Here is a 15,383-nt window from a genome sequence, read left to right as displayed (position 1 = left end):
AGGAAACTCTGGACTGGAAACTAGGAAGCTAAGGCCAATAAACTCAGGCTGTGGGCACAGAGCAAGGAACTGCAAGCATGGAACAAGAGAATTGGTGGTAGGGAGCAAGGGGCTGCAGACAGGGAACAGGAGACTGCAAGAAGGGGAGCAGGCTGCAGTACAGGAAGCACAGAGGCGCAGGGCAGAAGGCAGGGGAGCATAGGCAGAGAAGCTGGGCTGCCAGGCAGGGAGCACAGGGCACTAGAACAGGATCAGGTTCTGGCAGCAGGAAACAGCAGAATTCAGAGGATAAAGGCACAAAGGGATGGGAGTGAACTCCATACAAGAGCTCTGTGCTCCTGCAGGCAGCTTCTTAAATACTGACCTGCCCTGTGCTGAAGAAAACTCATTAGCAGCACCTGGAGCAGCACACCTGAATGTAATCTGCCTCTTCCCTCTCTGATCCTGGGAAAGTGAAAGCAGCACTGATCGCTAGAGCTTCTGGGGTTTGTGGTTCCAAGACTGATTGATGCATAGGAATAACTAGAGAATGAGAACTGCCACAAGGTGCATTATGGGAATTGAAGACAATGTTTTCGAATATACAGATTTGTGAAAGGAAATGTTAAACAATGAGTTAGGGTCTTCTCTGAAGATGGTAGAAAACACCCTGCAGTTCTGCAGACAGTGCCACCCAGAGGCAGAGATGCAGAAACATGACAGTGAGGGGTTTCCATGCCTTCGTAATAGGCCAGGCTACTGGCCTTGTCACATTGATCTACATTGACCACTGAGTATGCTGCTGAACGTCCCATCAATTTGTTATTTTTAAGAAACGGTACCCTCACTTCCGTTAGTGTCTGTGTGCTGAAAACTAGTGCCAATGGAGTCTGAGTCTTGGCTTTTGCTGTTCAATCACTAATGTCTTACGTACACGTTAGGATCCAATCAAGTTGCTCCTCTGCAATGTCCCTGAAGAGAAGAACCTATGGGTCTACCAGGAAAAAAACTGGAACTGAAATTTATTTTCAAAGTAGCCCACTGTGCAAGCTAACACATTGAGAATGTCCAACCCCTCTAAGGAGGGTGTGGGTGCTTCATCCTCCAATACAATTTGGAAAGAATGGAACCCAATGTTGAATTTTAAAGCACATTTGTTAATATAGAGGGATTAAAAAGTATTATGACCTAACAAAAAATGAACATAAAAAATGAAAAACATACCAGAAGCTTTATATCATATTAGCACTCAGTTTGGGGGGAGCCAACCAATGAGGTTGCTCAGATCGTGGCTGAATCCCATGAAACGAACCAAGCCTGGATTCTGAGCAACCTGAAGGCTGCTCTCCCGCACCACCATCTCACGGCCACCCTCCAGTCACTGTCCCCACCCCCACTCCTCTACCACACTCAACATACTATTTTGGCATTGGTGCAACTGCTGCTACTGCTCCAGCTCCCTGGCCGCCATGCAAGAGGGGCTCTGCATGGGTAAGTATTTTGTAGGCATTAACGGAACACCACGAGTGTATTCCGTTCATTCATAGAAAATACATTGCTGTCAGCACCCCGGGTTTCCGGATTGAAACCCTGGGGTGCTAATAGCAGTAGCACCTGATCTGGAAAGCCAGATCGGGTAGTAACAGTACCAGGGCCCATCATTAAGGCCCTTGTGCTGTAAGTTGGGCCTGGGCTGTTACCACCTGATCTGGCCGTCCGGATCGGGTATTAGTGCTTAATTCTTTACTTGAAAGGGGATTTTAAGGAATAAGGGGAGATGGAAGGGGGCAGGGACAGGGTAACTGGGAGAGAGAGCAAAAAGAGCAGAAAAGCTAGCCTCATTTTAGTTTGCCAATGTAGAATTTGAGACTAACACTGGGCTGCTTTAAGTTGCTGTGTGTGTGTGTGTGTGTGTGTGTGTGTGTGTTTGTGGGGTCAGTCATAATATCGAGGGAAAAAATGTAAACAAAAAATAGAATTCTTTATTTTTTTTATTTATATATTTGGGGGGGGTTCGTGAGTAAAAAAAAGTAAAAACAAAAAAATGGGGGTTGTGGGGGAACCCCCCATTTCAAATAAAAAACATAGTTTTTACATTATTTTTTTCGACATTTTTGTATTCGATATTATCACTATAAACCCTAATAAACCTATTGCCAATCCTTACTTTTAAATACAAAATGGTGTGAGTCAGTAGTGTATGCAAAAAAGGAAAAGTGTTCAAGAAACAATATGTCAGGACATTTGAGCAGTTATCCTCCCTTCCCCACACTTTTAGCACGGGACAAGGCAGCACGCTCCAGCGTTGTGCACACTCTGGCTTCCTCGGTACAAGGATACAGTTCAATGGTTCAGCTGGTCTCACACCACTCTGGCAACGTCTTTATGAAACAAAAAGGATTCTCAAAAGAAACGTCTCTTGTCAAAGCACATGCTTCCTCTGCCTTGAAACAAAGTTCACTTTGCTTGTCAAACACAGACTTCCTTTGTCAGAATACAGGTGCCTTGAAACAAAAGTTCACTTTACTTGTCAAAATACACAGTATTACCTTCTTTACCAATGACTGCTGGTACTTGTAGTTTCTTTTGTTACTCGTACAGTTCAATATCTCAGTATCAGGACCTTCTGTGCCAAAGTCTCTTTGCCATTCAAAGTCTCTTACTGCAGAGGGTCTCATGTAGCAAACAAAGCAAAAAAGTTGCTTTACTTTGTCAAGATTCTCACTTTCATAAGTTCATATACCTCTTCTACAATGTTCAGAATTCACAATTTGGCCTCCCTCATCTGGGCTCGGACCATGGACCCCCCTCTTTCGGAGTTAGATCCCTTTTCACACCAGAATTGAAGAACTTCGACTGTGCATGGGATTTTGCTTGACCCATTGCAGGACCACTTCGATTTACAATTCTTTACAACTCTTTAAATTTAACTTCTGTCACTTCTCAGCTGGGTACATTGCAGAGACCTTCGATTGGGCACACACGTGGCGCCGAACCACTCTGTCTCACAGCTTTGCTCTTTTGGACTACAAGTCCTGGAATGAACATTCAAGGTTTTGTTCCCACTTCGCCAGTTACAGGCACTTTTGGGATTTATACAAAGCTCTTGGCACAACAGGGTATCCCGCCTTAGCTTCCCTCGAGTCACAGGGTCTCCATCTTTTACCCTCAGTGATGAGGTGTTAGCAGGTTCTCAATGTGGATTCACTTGAGGTCAGGGACTCAGCACCTGACCCCCAGCTACCTGGATTTCTGGAACTTACCCAAGGAGCAAGCACTGATGTAAACACTACCAGAAAAGTTTTGCTGGAGTTTTGGTTCCATGGGGCATGGCTCCACTGCCACACTGTAGCCCCCTTTGTACTCACAGGCTTCAGTGCCTTGGCAGTCTGTCCACCCTTCTGGCTTCCCAAGGTTCTCCCAGCTGCTGACTCCTTCTCCTTCTCCTTCTCCTTCTGGTCATCACGGTTCCTTCAGCATCCCCAGCTCACTCAGAGTGTGCCTGGGTGTCTGACATTTTATACTCTTTGAAAGAGTTAATTGGAGTCAGGTGGGAGTAGTTGTCCTTCACTGCCTCACCTCATTATCGGGACAACATGGAGACTGCCCATAGGAATCCATTGCCCATTGATTCCTATGGGTAATCCTCATGACTCCCATCTACCTCTTCTTTGTCCCAGTAGTTGGGCTTCTAGAATGGAAGTAGGGATTGTGGGAGTTGTAGGTTTTCCTGAAGATCATGGAAAAACCATGTAGGTTTTTGTCAGGATTAAGGGGTAAATGTATTGTGAGCGGTAAATGGATATTCCATTGGGTTTTAATTTCCCTGGTCGTTTTCTCCTTTTTCTTACAGACAGGTACTGGGGTATGCTCAGACTCTGCTGACAATATGCCAAGACAACTGAGGGAATGTCGGGTAGGGGTTTATCGGCATGGGAGGAGTACCATGCCTCGCCCGAGGGCGTGTCTCCCATTGTCCCAGAGGGCCCCCTGCCCAGGTCCTCCCTCGCTTGTCCACACCCAGGGTTGGGATCTGAGAGCGATGGCCCTCCACTGGCCACCTGAACAAAGGATACCCTGGAACAGCCTGGGAGAAATGCCTCGGGTTTCTCACAGCCCCCACTGCCGAATGATATTAATTTGCACGGCAGAGTGCAAAAGGGGAGGGTAAAAAAATGGTTTATGCGCTTGTACACCACTCTTTTCCACTCCATCGTGCAAATAAAGTAAATGCTGCCTCCCATTTATGCATGGCAGGTAGCGTTTACAATGGATTCCTGTGGAGTCTGCCTTTCATAAATGAAATGGGCCCTCTTTTTGAGTCATTGCATGAAGCTCCTTTAAAGGAATGTGCATACAAAGTTGTCTTCTTCTTAGCAGTTACTTTAATGAGGAGAATAAGCGAACTGCAGGCTTTGTCGATATCAGAACCCTGGGTCTCAATACACAAACATAAGTTGGTTTTAAGAACTTACGAAAGTATATGTCAGCATTCCATGTCAATCTGACAGTGGAGTTGCCAGCCTTCTTCTGAAATCCACAGAATAGAGGAGAAAGGGCACTCCTTACACTTTACATTCAAAGAGCTTCCTTTTACTATCTTAACAGAGCTATACAACTGAGTAAAACGGACCAGTTCTTTGTTTTAATAGCAACAGGAGGAGAGGGTGTTCCAGTAACCAAAGCACCCATCTAAACTAAACTCTACACACAGCACCAGGGCCACTCTTTCCTTCATTGCCAGATGGCAATGCAGATGTACAATTAGATGCAATTTCTAAGGCAGCCGCATGAGTTTTGTACACATATTTACATAACATTGCTATGTGGACAGATTGACAAGAGCAGATTCATGGGTGGGATAAGCAGTTATAAAGCATTTGTTCTCAACTTTTCCTTCAGCTCACCTGGAAACTTCACCCAGTACCGCTTGCTAATATTTGCAAAGCATGTGAATCTAAGAGGAGTCACAAGATTGACACAGCTCAGAAGACGAACATTATTTACCCAGTGATCACCTTTTTGCTCCTTGTGTCTGTATAGGATCAAGTGCTAGCCCATCGTCACCACTTGTAAGCAAAGGCTCAGTACCAACAGCTATACTGGTGTAGTAGATAAATGTGCCATGTCTGAAAAACAAACAATCTGGGGCCATTGCCATGTGATGGTTCATGGGTCCATGTTCAATTAAAATAGGGATACTGTGACAAGAACGCCCGTGTGACAAAACAAGAAGACGTAATAATCCAAGCCAACCACTAGATAGTGGTCTATGCAAAGCATGTGATTCTAATCAGATGCAAGCCGCAGAAAGACAATTATTGGGTATGCAATGTTTAACACAGCAATCAATTTACCACAACCAAAATGTATTTCTTTCAAATTTGCATTGCCGAAACTGTTGCACATTGTTTGTAATATACTTCCTCTCTGGTATACCCAATGTTGAATGGGGGTGGGTAATGGATGTCATATGTTTAATATGTGTTTGCCTTAATAAACATGCTAGTTGAATATATTCTTTCTGGAGGATGGCTTGAATTTAGTCTAGTGTGTGCCTTATTTTTTGCTAAAAATACATACAGCATCCCATAGCTAGATTTTAGTGTGTGTGTTTTACTGTTTCTTCTTTTGGAATCGATATACATTTTTTTTCCTAGTTTCTTATCTGCTCTTAAATTGATCATTGGAATTATTTTTTCTCTTTCTAGATTACCAACGCTGTTCAGATTGTGTTATTGATATACATCCTATTGTCTACACATTTAGTCTGGTCAGGGCAACCGGTGGTTCCCCATCGGAGTGATCCCCTTCACTCGCTTGGGGCATCCTATACGGCATGCCCAGATTAATTTCTAAGAATAATGTGATTCATTTCCTTGTGACTTTTTGCAGCAGCCAAATATCTGAAACTAGCACTTTAACACAGTATGCACTTTTTATATAGCTGTTTGATATATATTTTTGTACATTGTACTAGAACTTTAGATGATTTAATACTCTTTTTAAAGCTATGCAGTGTGCCACCTGGGGGCGGTACATGGGAAACTGTCCAGAGACCCAGTCCCTCTTGTTCCATGCTTCCAAATATAGATACTGTGCAAAGACTCTAGCTTGAAGAGTTATCATCCCAGGAAAATAGGCCCTTTTCCTCACTGCCTATACCAACTTCCACCTAAGTGCTTTGTTTTACATACATTCTCTCTTGTAACGAAACGTTATGGAGAATTGCTGCAGCTAGCGCAGACTTCAGCACTCACACTTGCAAGCCTAGCATTGTCTTCTGCGCCAGCTCACCACGCACGCACGCACGCACGCACACACTCTCTCTCTTTCTCTCTCTCTTTGGCTTTACTTAAAAATTGCAGACAGACTTTTTAAACCATCGGCCACCATCTTAACATTAATTCAGTTCAGTTACCAGCAGGGAAATTGGGATGAGCTACGGGTGGTAAGCCTTAGCACAGCGGGAAAGTGCTTAATCAAAAATGAGCAGAAAAGGGGAATAACCAATTGCATCCTGGGACCAAGACCCCGGAATAACCATTCCAAACTTTATTATATAATTAAATTATTCAAGAGTGCTATAAAAGAGCTCAAATCTCTGCATATGTGTATACACCTTGGGCCATAGACCAGGAGTTAGACTGGCGAGAGAAGGGGTTAAAGCTGACAAGCAGTAACCTTTGTAGAGATTGTAGACATTGACCCAACAAGTTGCTACTGGGTGGGCCAGCCAAGCCCTTTAGCCATTTGTGCCACTTGATGCAAAGGTTTGACCAGGGAGAAGAATCTTTACACATGATCCAAGGGGGGGCAACCTCTGGCTAGAGGGTAATCATATCATAGCTTGTCCCTAAGAAAGGGGGAAGAAAATCTTGCTAGTAGGAGTTCATTGAAAGCTAATATTGTACCAGGAGGGCAACCCATGGCTCAAGGGGAGAATATCTAGACCTGACAAGCCAAGATTAGGACCTTTCAGAGATTGTCTGGCTGAGATGCACAAATGAGAGCTGTATTTTTGCAAAATCATATTCGTATTGACGGACCTTCCAACTTCAGATGGCCCCCAACCTTTGGGAACAGATATCATTTTTATACCTCTTTCTTTTCATGTCCCTGAAGACAAGCACATTTAGTTGAGGCCTATTTTCCTTTCCCCATCCAGTTTGGGCTATGAAGGTCAGGTTGTGCTGTCATCTACTTGCCAAAATCACTTTTTGAACTTAATTGCCATAGTATTGGGTGAAAACATGTACGTTTTCTGTGCTGCTTTCTAGATCATGACATGATGGAGAGTCATGCCCTTTATCTCTCTTACATTGTAGTCTAAGGCTTTCTAACCCCACCACCCGATTTCTTCGTTAGTCCGCTCTATTAAAACACAACTTTCTAATGGATTGTGTCCTCCCACGTATTCTCATCTTTGATATACTCCAATATCCTGCTTGCCGCTTCTGAAAACTTTTCACAGCATAAATGGCACACACTGCACCTGTAGCCTCAGTCCTGTTTTTCCACACAGCTAGCTTCGAAACCAGTTCACTCGCCTTGATGGTTTTTCTATTGCGTTATCGAGTTACTCTGCAATGTCTACCCTGAAAACCGGGTTTAAGGAATGTTTGGATTGCGTGTCTAAAATATCAATCACAGCCTCGCACAGGATATGTCTCTGGTGCTTGGGAACAAGCCATAAGGTTGACAACTGTGGCTTGTGTCAGTCGATGATGGTTAAGGCCTTGAAGGAGAGGAAGGGGAAACTCGCCCTGGATAGGCCTTCACCAAAATCCTCTTCTGTCACCCAATCGAAGATGCGATCATCGGAGGACAAGAGGTTGAGAGAGGTTTCACCTCGCAGGACCAAGAAGCGCGGTAAACATGCAAAGCACTCTAGGTCAAGGTCTCGGCACTCTTCGTCAATGTCCTCGAGGAAATACAAAAAGAGACACCGTTGATCACAGTTGTCTTCTTCGGACTCCTTGTCTGATAAGAAGAGGGTATGTTTCCTGAGTAGAACGGCTTCAAAAGCCGAGTTAGAGGCATTTAGACTGAAAATGTTCGAGGTATTCATGAAGCCGGCAGCCTCTACCCCTTCTGTTAAATCAAAAAAGGCTTCCGACACCATTTCGCCTCGGGAGGCCGACAGGGCGTCATTGAAATCTTCTGTTCACGCCCCTAAGAGCCTGTACAGAAAGATCTCAAAGATTCTTCGAGTGGAGTCAAAGGTCTTGACATCTCGAGTGACATCAAAGCCAATACCTGCTTTTTCTGCTCTGTTGAGGTATCTGCATCAAGCCCTTCGACGTCAAAGTCGATATTGTCGAAACCATCAACATCCTCATCAAACTCGTCAAACTTCTTAAGCCTCTGACAAAAAAAAGTCCATGAGCTCCATTTATAAAGATGTGGAGGAGGAGGAGGAGCAATGTCCTCTGTTTGGGCTAGAATGCGACACCTCTAATGTTCCGAAGAGCTAATCTCAGAGGAATCGAGAATGAGAGAACTGGTGGACACCCTTAAGGATGCAGTGGCCTGGACACTTCACCAAAAGTGGAGTTTGGTTCACCAAAGGGTCTGGGCATGCTGGTGTTTTATACAGGCCAGTCATGTCAAAGGTTATTTTGTACCTTGGCTGGGGTAGAGCTGCTGTGGAATTTGAGCAGTATGACTTAACAAGCATCCTTGACAAGGGTGCTGCAAAGAATCCTATTCTTCCTTTTCACACAGCATTAAGAAATAGATTTCTGGACAACTGGAAGAAGCCGGATTCTACTCCAGCTGTCAATAAAGACTTCACCAATACGTGTAGACCTTCCTCTATGGATTCTGAGTTTCTTTCCAAACATCCAAGTCCGGAGGGTTTGGAAGTTCAAGCGGCTACTTCAACTTCCAAGGGAGCTGCATATATTCCACGATTCCACCGGACAGGGATGATAAAAAATGTGATACCCTGGGGAAGATAGTGTTCTTGTTAGGGAGCATGGCATTGAAAGCAGTTAATGCCACTTGTGCCCTTGCTACATTTTCTCATACTCTTTGGGAAGTTGTGGCAATGGCTGCTGAGCACACCCCCAAGGGGAAGGAAAGAGAACGTTTTCTGAATATCATGGAAAAATGGCAAAGAAGCCATATGCCAATCCTTGCAGTCTGGATTAGAAACTGCAGATTGAGTCAGTCGCGCATGTGCACTTTGACAAGAAGGTTTGCATGGCTGCGTAAATCAGGCTTCACACCTGATGTTCAAGCTAGGCTTTTGGTTATGGCCTTTGAGAGTTCTCAGCTTTTCCGCTCTTAGGCGGATGAGAGTTTAGAAAAACTGCAGTCTTCAAAGGCTGCTGCTAAGTATTTGAGTGCTGCAATTCATCAGCCTTAGTAGAACCGGTTGACTCCTAAGGCCTGGAGGGGTCAGTCCTTTCGGTTTTACTCATCCATTGAAGATCATGAGGACAGTTCTACTCAAAGAGGACAGAGGGGACAGCGGTAGGATCGCTTCAACACCCTCTGCCTCTTAGCCTTCTGCGGCACCAAAAACACTTTGAGACCTTAATCCACAGGAATGTGGTAGAGGGCAGGTTGTCAGAGCATCTGGAAGAATGGTGAATTATTGTTTCCGATGAATCGGCACTGCAAACAGTTGCTCATGGTTATGGCCTTCCTTTTCTAAAAAAGCCTCCAGACTGTCCCCCAAGAGGCCAGTCGTCAAAGGATCCAGATCCCCTCCTCTTACAGGAAATTGTAACCCTGCTAAAGAAACGTGCAATCAAATTAGTACCTGTGGCAGAGAGGAATCAAGGCTGGTACTCACCTTATTTTCTGATCCCCAAAAAGTATGGGAGATTGCGACCCACCTTGGACTTGAGATGTTTGAATAACTTCCTCAGGAATGACAAGTTCAAGATGGTTACTCTTTTGCCGATCCTTTAGACCCTTCAGCTCCAGGATTGGATGGTGTCATGGAATCTCCAGGATGCTGACTTTCATGCGCCCATACTTCGCATGCAGAAGAAGTACCTGAGGTTTGTCATTGGCAGTTCTCACAATCAGTTTTCAAAATCACCTGCCACTCCCTCCACAGACTAGGCTTCTCCCTCGATTTCAAGAATTTGCACATAACACCTTCCCAGAAGCTTCAATTCGTTGGAGTTGTCCTGGACTCCTCCTTGGGGAAAGCTTTGCCACCTGAGGTAAGGACTCTGGTAAGCACATTTCAAGGTGTCCAATGTCTACCGGCCTTTGATTTTCTAAGATTGCTTGGTCTTATGGCATCCTGCATTTTTATGGTGCAATAGGTCCTCAGATCGCAGTGGTCTCAGTTCTCTGGCAGGATGACAGGTCTGCCTCAGGTCCCAAGCATGGTCGCACAGTATCTCCTGTGGTGGGCCTGCGAGGTCAACGTGTTGAAGGGAGAAACCTTTTGGAAACCATAGCCAGAGATAACAGTAGTGACGGATGCCTTCCTCACAGTTTGGGGAGCACATGTCAACAATCTGACAATCTGTGGTCATTGGTGTCCATCGAATCCAAACTACACATCACCCTTTTAGAGCTGAAGGCAATCAGACTAGTGCTGATGGCCCATCTGCTATCTGTATGGGGAATGAATGCCCTGATAAGGACGAACAACACAGTGGCTATGCATTACCTCAACAAGAGAGGTGGTGTAGGGTCACTACCAATGTGCAGAGGCAATGGAGCTCTGGTTTTGGGCAACGCAAGAAGGAGTCTCTGTGTCAGCCATTCACTTAGTTTGAGAAGAGAACACAGCTCTGAGCATGCAGAGCACATTCTCCACAAAGTGGGAGTCAGCTCAGGAAGTCCATTTAGAGATCTTTGCCCTTGGGGGGACCCCTCAAGTGCACCTGTTCACATCCAGTGTCAACAGAAATGCGTCCTGTTCTGCTCCAGGAAATTACCTCAGAGAGGAGCTCTGCGGGATGCGTTCATAGTGGAATGGGAGTTTCCAATTCTGTATGCGTTTCCACCTGTCACTGTCATTCCTCATATTCTCAGGAGGATGAGAATGTTCAGAAAGTCCATGATTCTGTTTGCTCCGAATTGGGCCAGGACTGGAGCTTCTGGATATGTCCATTTGCCCTCCAGTTTGTCTTTCTCAGAGAGAGGATTTTCTCAATCAGGAAGGAGGTTACATTCTCCACCCAGAGATCAGAACCCTGTACCTTCACGCCTGGTTTATGAGAGGGTGAGATACAGACATTGGGACCTTCCAGGAGCTGTAATGGAGCTATTACTTTCTGCCAGAAGGAATGCGTTTTGACGTTGGTACAGAAACAAGAAAATAGACCCATTCACTTGTGACACACCATCAGGGTTATCTTTTCTTTTGCATCGGACACATCAGAGGCTTCACGTTTCTACAGCAAAGGGCTATCTGGATGGGCTGTCGAATTTCAAGTGTTTGCCGGAGCAGAGATTCTATTTCAAACTCCCTTTTGTCTTCCAATTCCTGAAGGGGTTAACTTATATCTTCCAGCCAGTTCCTTTTATTGTTCTGGTTTGGTACGTCAATTTGGTTTTGAGTTACTTGATGGGTACTCCTTTCAATTCCTCTTCATTTGTGTCCTCTTAGGATGCTTTCGTTAAAAACTGTGTTTTTAATAGCTGTTACCTCTGCTTGCAAGTTACCGAGCTCCAGGCTCTGTCGTCCAAACCGCCATTCACTATCTTCCATAAGGATAAAGTCGTTTGGGAGTTTGTCCTTCTTTTCAACCGAATGTGGTTTTGGAGTTTCACCTTGCACAAAAGATTGTTTTGCCATCTTTCTACCCTCCACCTCATCCTTGTAAGGATGAAGAAAGGCTTCACAGATGCCAATAGGATGGCAGCTCCATATCTGGAATGTCAACAATGTTCACTTGCAGGCTGTGGAATTAAGTATTTCTCTCTCAACCAGAGAATGGTCTGAAGCTACTAATGAAGGGTTTCAAAGAATGTTGCCACCAAAAATATTTTAACTATTAATGGGGCCAAAACTAAGATATAATTATGATATGATATGATGTCATTTATAACGCGCCTGTACACAAGAATTTCTAGGCGCGACACAGGCAGACAATGATCATAGGCAAACAAAAAATAATCCACTTTAAGATAGTCCGCCCTCGATCAAATTAAATCATTTGATTACTTGGGTATTAGATTTGCCTGTAATCGATCATAGAAGCCTCAGTTGGAGAAAAGTACACTGATTCTAAAACAGGTGGCAGGAGGGAAACTCCGTTATTTGCACCGCTTTGGTAGTCGTTTTACTGGTGCCATGCTAGAAGCCCATCGAACCAAAGCCAAAGCTGCAGCACTATATGGTAGTGAATGTTGTGGCCATGCAAATTTGCTCATATTACAGGGAGATGAGATCATATTTTCTAAATCATTATTAAGGATTCCATCTGCGACATCAACCGTCCTGACCCAGAAAGAGCTAGGTAAAAGACCCATCTCTGAAGAGTTGGTGTTAAATCCTCTGATGTTCTGGATAAGGATTTGGGTGAATCGACCTTACAAAACTTTGTGCATATCCAGGTTCAGAAAATCTTATTTGGTTTAGATCAATTAGGACAGGATTAGAAGCTTTGGTCCTTTGTAATCTTTGGGGCTAGCCAACTAACATTACAAAGCGAGACCTGAGCTACCTGAAGGAAATGTAATGGGAGAGCATGGACATGAAACTGTTAGAAAAAGCAGTTGAAATCGCTAGAATTGCTCGTAATCTAAAGGTTAGCAACTGTACGGGTAGGGAAAAGTATCTGGATAAAACCAAAAATCCCAATAGGATTGCTTTTTATATTAGATTTCGTCTTGGCTCATAGCCTTTGGTAGAAAAGGTGGGACGTGAAAGGGATATAATGTGAGCGACTTGTGTTGTGCATGAGGAACATTAAGGTAGACAACAGTACATTTCCTTTTTTATGGCCACATTACTCTGCTCATAGGAAAAAATGGCTGAAACTGTTGCTAAAAAAGACTGGGATCAGGTGCATTCGTGAAGCAATGGAGTGGGCCTCTTGCTCAGTTAATGAGAAAGGTTGTGTTCGTAGTGGTTTATTTAATTTGGCAATCATGGAGCATCATGATGAGAAATGGGTAGAAAGGTGTCAACCATTTGCATGTTTGTATGACTCTTCCTCAGACGCGCCTGTGATCTTACAATGTATTCCTTATTCATATTTGTATATTTTATTATTAAAAAATGTGTTTTTTTAAAAAAAAATTATTCTTTGTAAAAACTATTGTTGAACAGATAAATGTATTGAGTGTGGGTGATGACCGTACTAGAATAATTTTAACGAAATTAGGAAAGTATTCAATTAAATAGAAAATCATATGATGCTACCACCTTGAGGACTCTAAAAGTTTAATCTAGTATAAGACTGTAATGTGTGTTATATAATAATACCGGAATGTAGTGCACTTTTGTATCAAGCCACTAAAGGCTCACACCATTCAAAATGATTCAAATATTTTAATATATGTTGCAATGAAAATGTCCAAGCTACTATCGCCATGTATTAAACAAAAGGCTCATATCCGTCTGTAAATATGCATAAGTGTCCATCTTGGGAAAGCAATTGGAGTCCAAAATCAGATATATTCACAATCACAGTTTGTGATGGTACGAAGGAAGACCAAGAAGGATATATTATATCAATCTAAAAATGACGCAAAATGAATATTAAAACACTAAATTCACGGAGACATAATCCAATGTAGTGCGCAAGTTAAGAGAACGTTTATGCTATACATTAAAATATTGTAATAATTTCTATGATTGGTATGAGCCCTTAGCTGCTTAATGCACAAGTGCACTACCTGCCGGTATTCTGAAATACTGCTCATTGCAGTGTAATACCTAAAGTCCTATTCTCGAGTTATCTAGGTGGTAGCAGACTCACACAGGCGCTACAATATCCATTAAGTGGAGGCAAACTTTATCTCCAGACACTTCTTAATTTCCATTAAGCAAGCAGATGTATCACCAGACCCTCAACAATGGCCAGGAGGAGGGTGGTCCCTCCTTCAAACTCTTAGCAATGCCCTGCCCATAGAGGGAGCAGTCATTGGCATACCTTTCTTACCACCAAGGGAGAAGGAAGTTTACCTGGGGACCCCTACAAGGGTATCTGGTCTGTGAATACAAGCTCTTGTGGGAGGGAACCACCTGCTTTTTGCTTGTGCTATACTATTTCCATTGCACCCTTCTTTGAAAATGCCTGTGTGACTCCCCGTGGACACGTTTAATCATGCACTCATTTGTGGATTAGTCCCTTCCTGCTTGGTCATCCTGTGCACTAAACTGTTAGTCCTGGTCTCACCATGCTTACATGCTGTCAAGGCCTTTGCATTGTCTGCCCAGATGTAGACCTGCGTGATTTGTCTTTCAGGCCCTCTATTGCAGATGAAGCAGGGACATATTTCGATAAAGAAACTGGGGTCCTTGAACTTCCCATGGTCATTTCTGTGGCGGATCAGGTGAGCAGCGTTTTTCTCATTTGGCGGTGTGTAAATTGCAAGAGTGTCTCTGATTGATTGATACAGGGTCACAACATCTTGAATCTGTATTCGACAGGGGAAGTAACTTGCCATGCACATTAGTGCACCGGCTCTGTAGCAGAATTATGGTACCCTTCTCCTTTAATAAATGGCCAGCAGTTACATAATGACATGACATCACAAAGTTTCAGAACTGTAAAACGCAGCAGCTACATGGAAACCCTTCTTTTGAAAGCTGCTCCTCATACAGATAAGTACAGCTCTTAGTTCTGGTCTTCAACAATAGGCCTTTGCTCCTCTTGTTTATTTCCCCAGGTCGTCGTCGTCATTGCGATGCCTGCAATGGGTTTATTTACTGTGGTCTGCTCCCCAGCCGTTTATGATCCAGTTGCCAGTGTAGTGAACGTCTTGCTATAATCGATCCCTGTGAGTTTGCTATGAGTGCAGCTTTATTAATAACCAGACTTTGGTTGCAGTCCCCGAACTCAGATGAATTATAAGTAGTCCACTGCCTTTCTTTATTCTCACATGGGAATGTAATTTAATTTCTGCGATTAGTTAGGCTGTTCTACCAGTTTTCTTTTGTGTACACTTAACCTCGCTTTCTCGCCTACTGCCTAAGCCCCCCCCCCCAGGACCCCTGTATTTTACCTGGCGACACTTGGAATTTGGTAGTTTTCGCTTTTGAGTTTTGGCTATTAGGTGGCCTGAAAGCGCTACCTATGGGCCGATAAAACAGCTCTGGAGTATAGCTACGAAGGAGATTGGATCTAATGTGGGACACACAGTTTATTGGTGTTCTTCAGTTTTCCCACCAATTAACTGCATGATAATCCTTACGGCCATTCCCACTCGATACTGGCCCCACCTTACCCAAAACATAGACTCCTAGGATCTCT

At 43.9% G+C, this 15,383-nt stretch overlaps 1 protein-coding gene across 3 annotated transcripts in view; it reads left to right on the top strand.

The window, feature by feature from the left end:
* Positions 1 to 15,383, top strand: part of CFAP74 (cilia and flagella associated protein 74) — a 2,332,202-nt gene that overhangs the window by 1,358,780 nt on the left and 958,039 nt on the right. For all 3 annotated transcript variants that reach the window (XM_069610170.1, XM_069610172.1, XM_069610171.1), the window contains exon 24: positions 14,376 to 14,463. In XM_069610170.1, the coding sequence (XP_069466271.1) occupies positions 14,376 to 14,463 (88 nt within the window). The remainder of the gene's footprint in view (positions 1 to 14,375; positions 14,464 to 15,383) is intronic.

Source organism: Ambystoma mexicanum, chromosome 8 (genome assembly GCF_040938575.1).
Source record: "Ambystoma mexicanum isolate Mex_15411 chromosome 8, UKY_AmexF1_1, whole genome shotgun sequence".
NCBI classification, from domain to species: domain Eukaryota; kingdom Metazoa; phylum Chordata; class Amphibia; order Caudata; family Ambystomatidae; genus Ambystoma; species Ambystoma mexicanum.
This window is presented reverse-complemented; position numbering and strand designations above follow the sequence as displayed.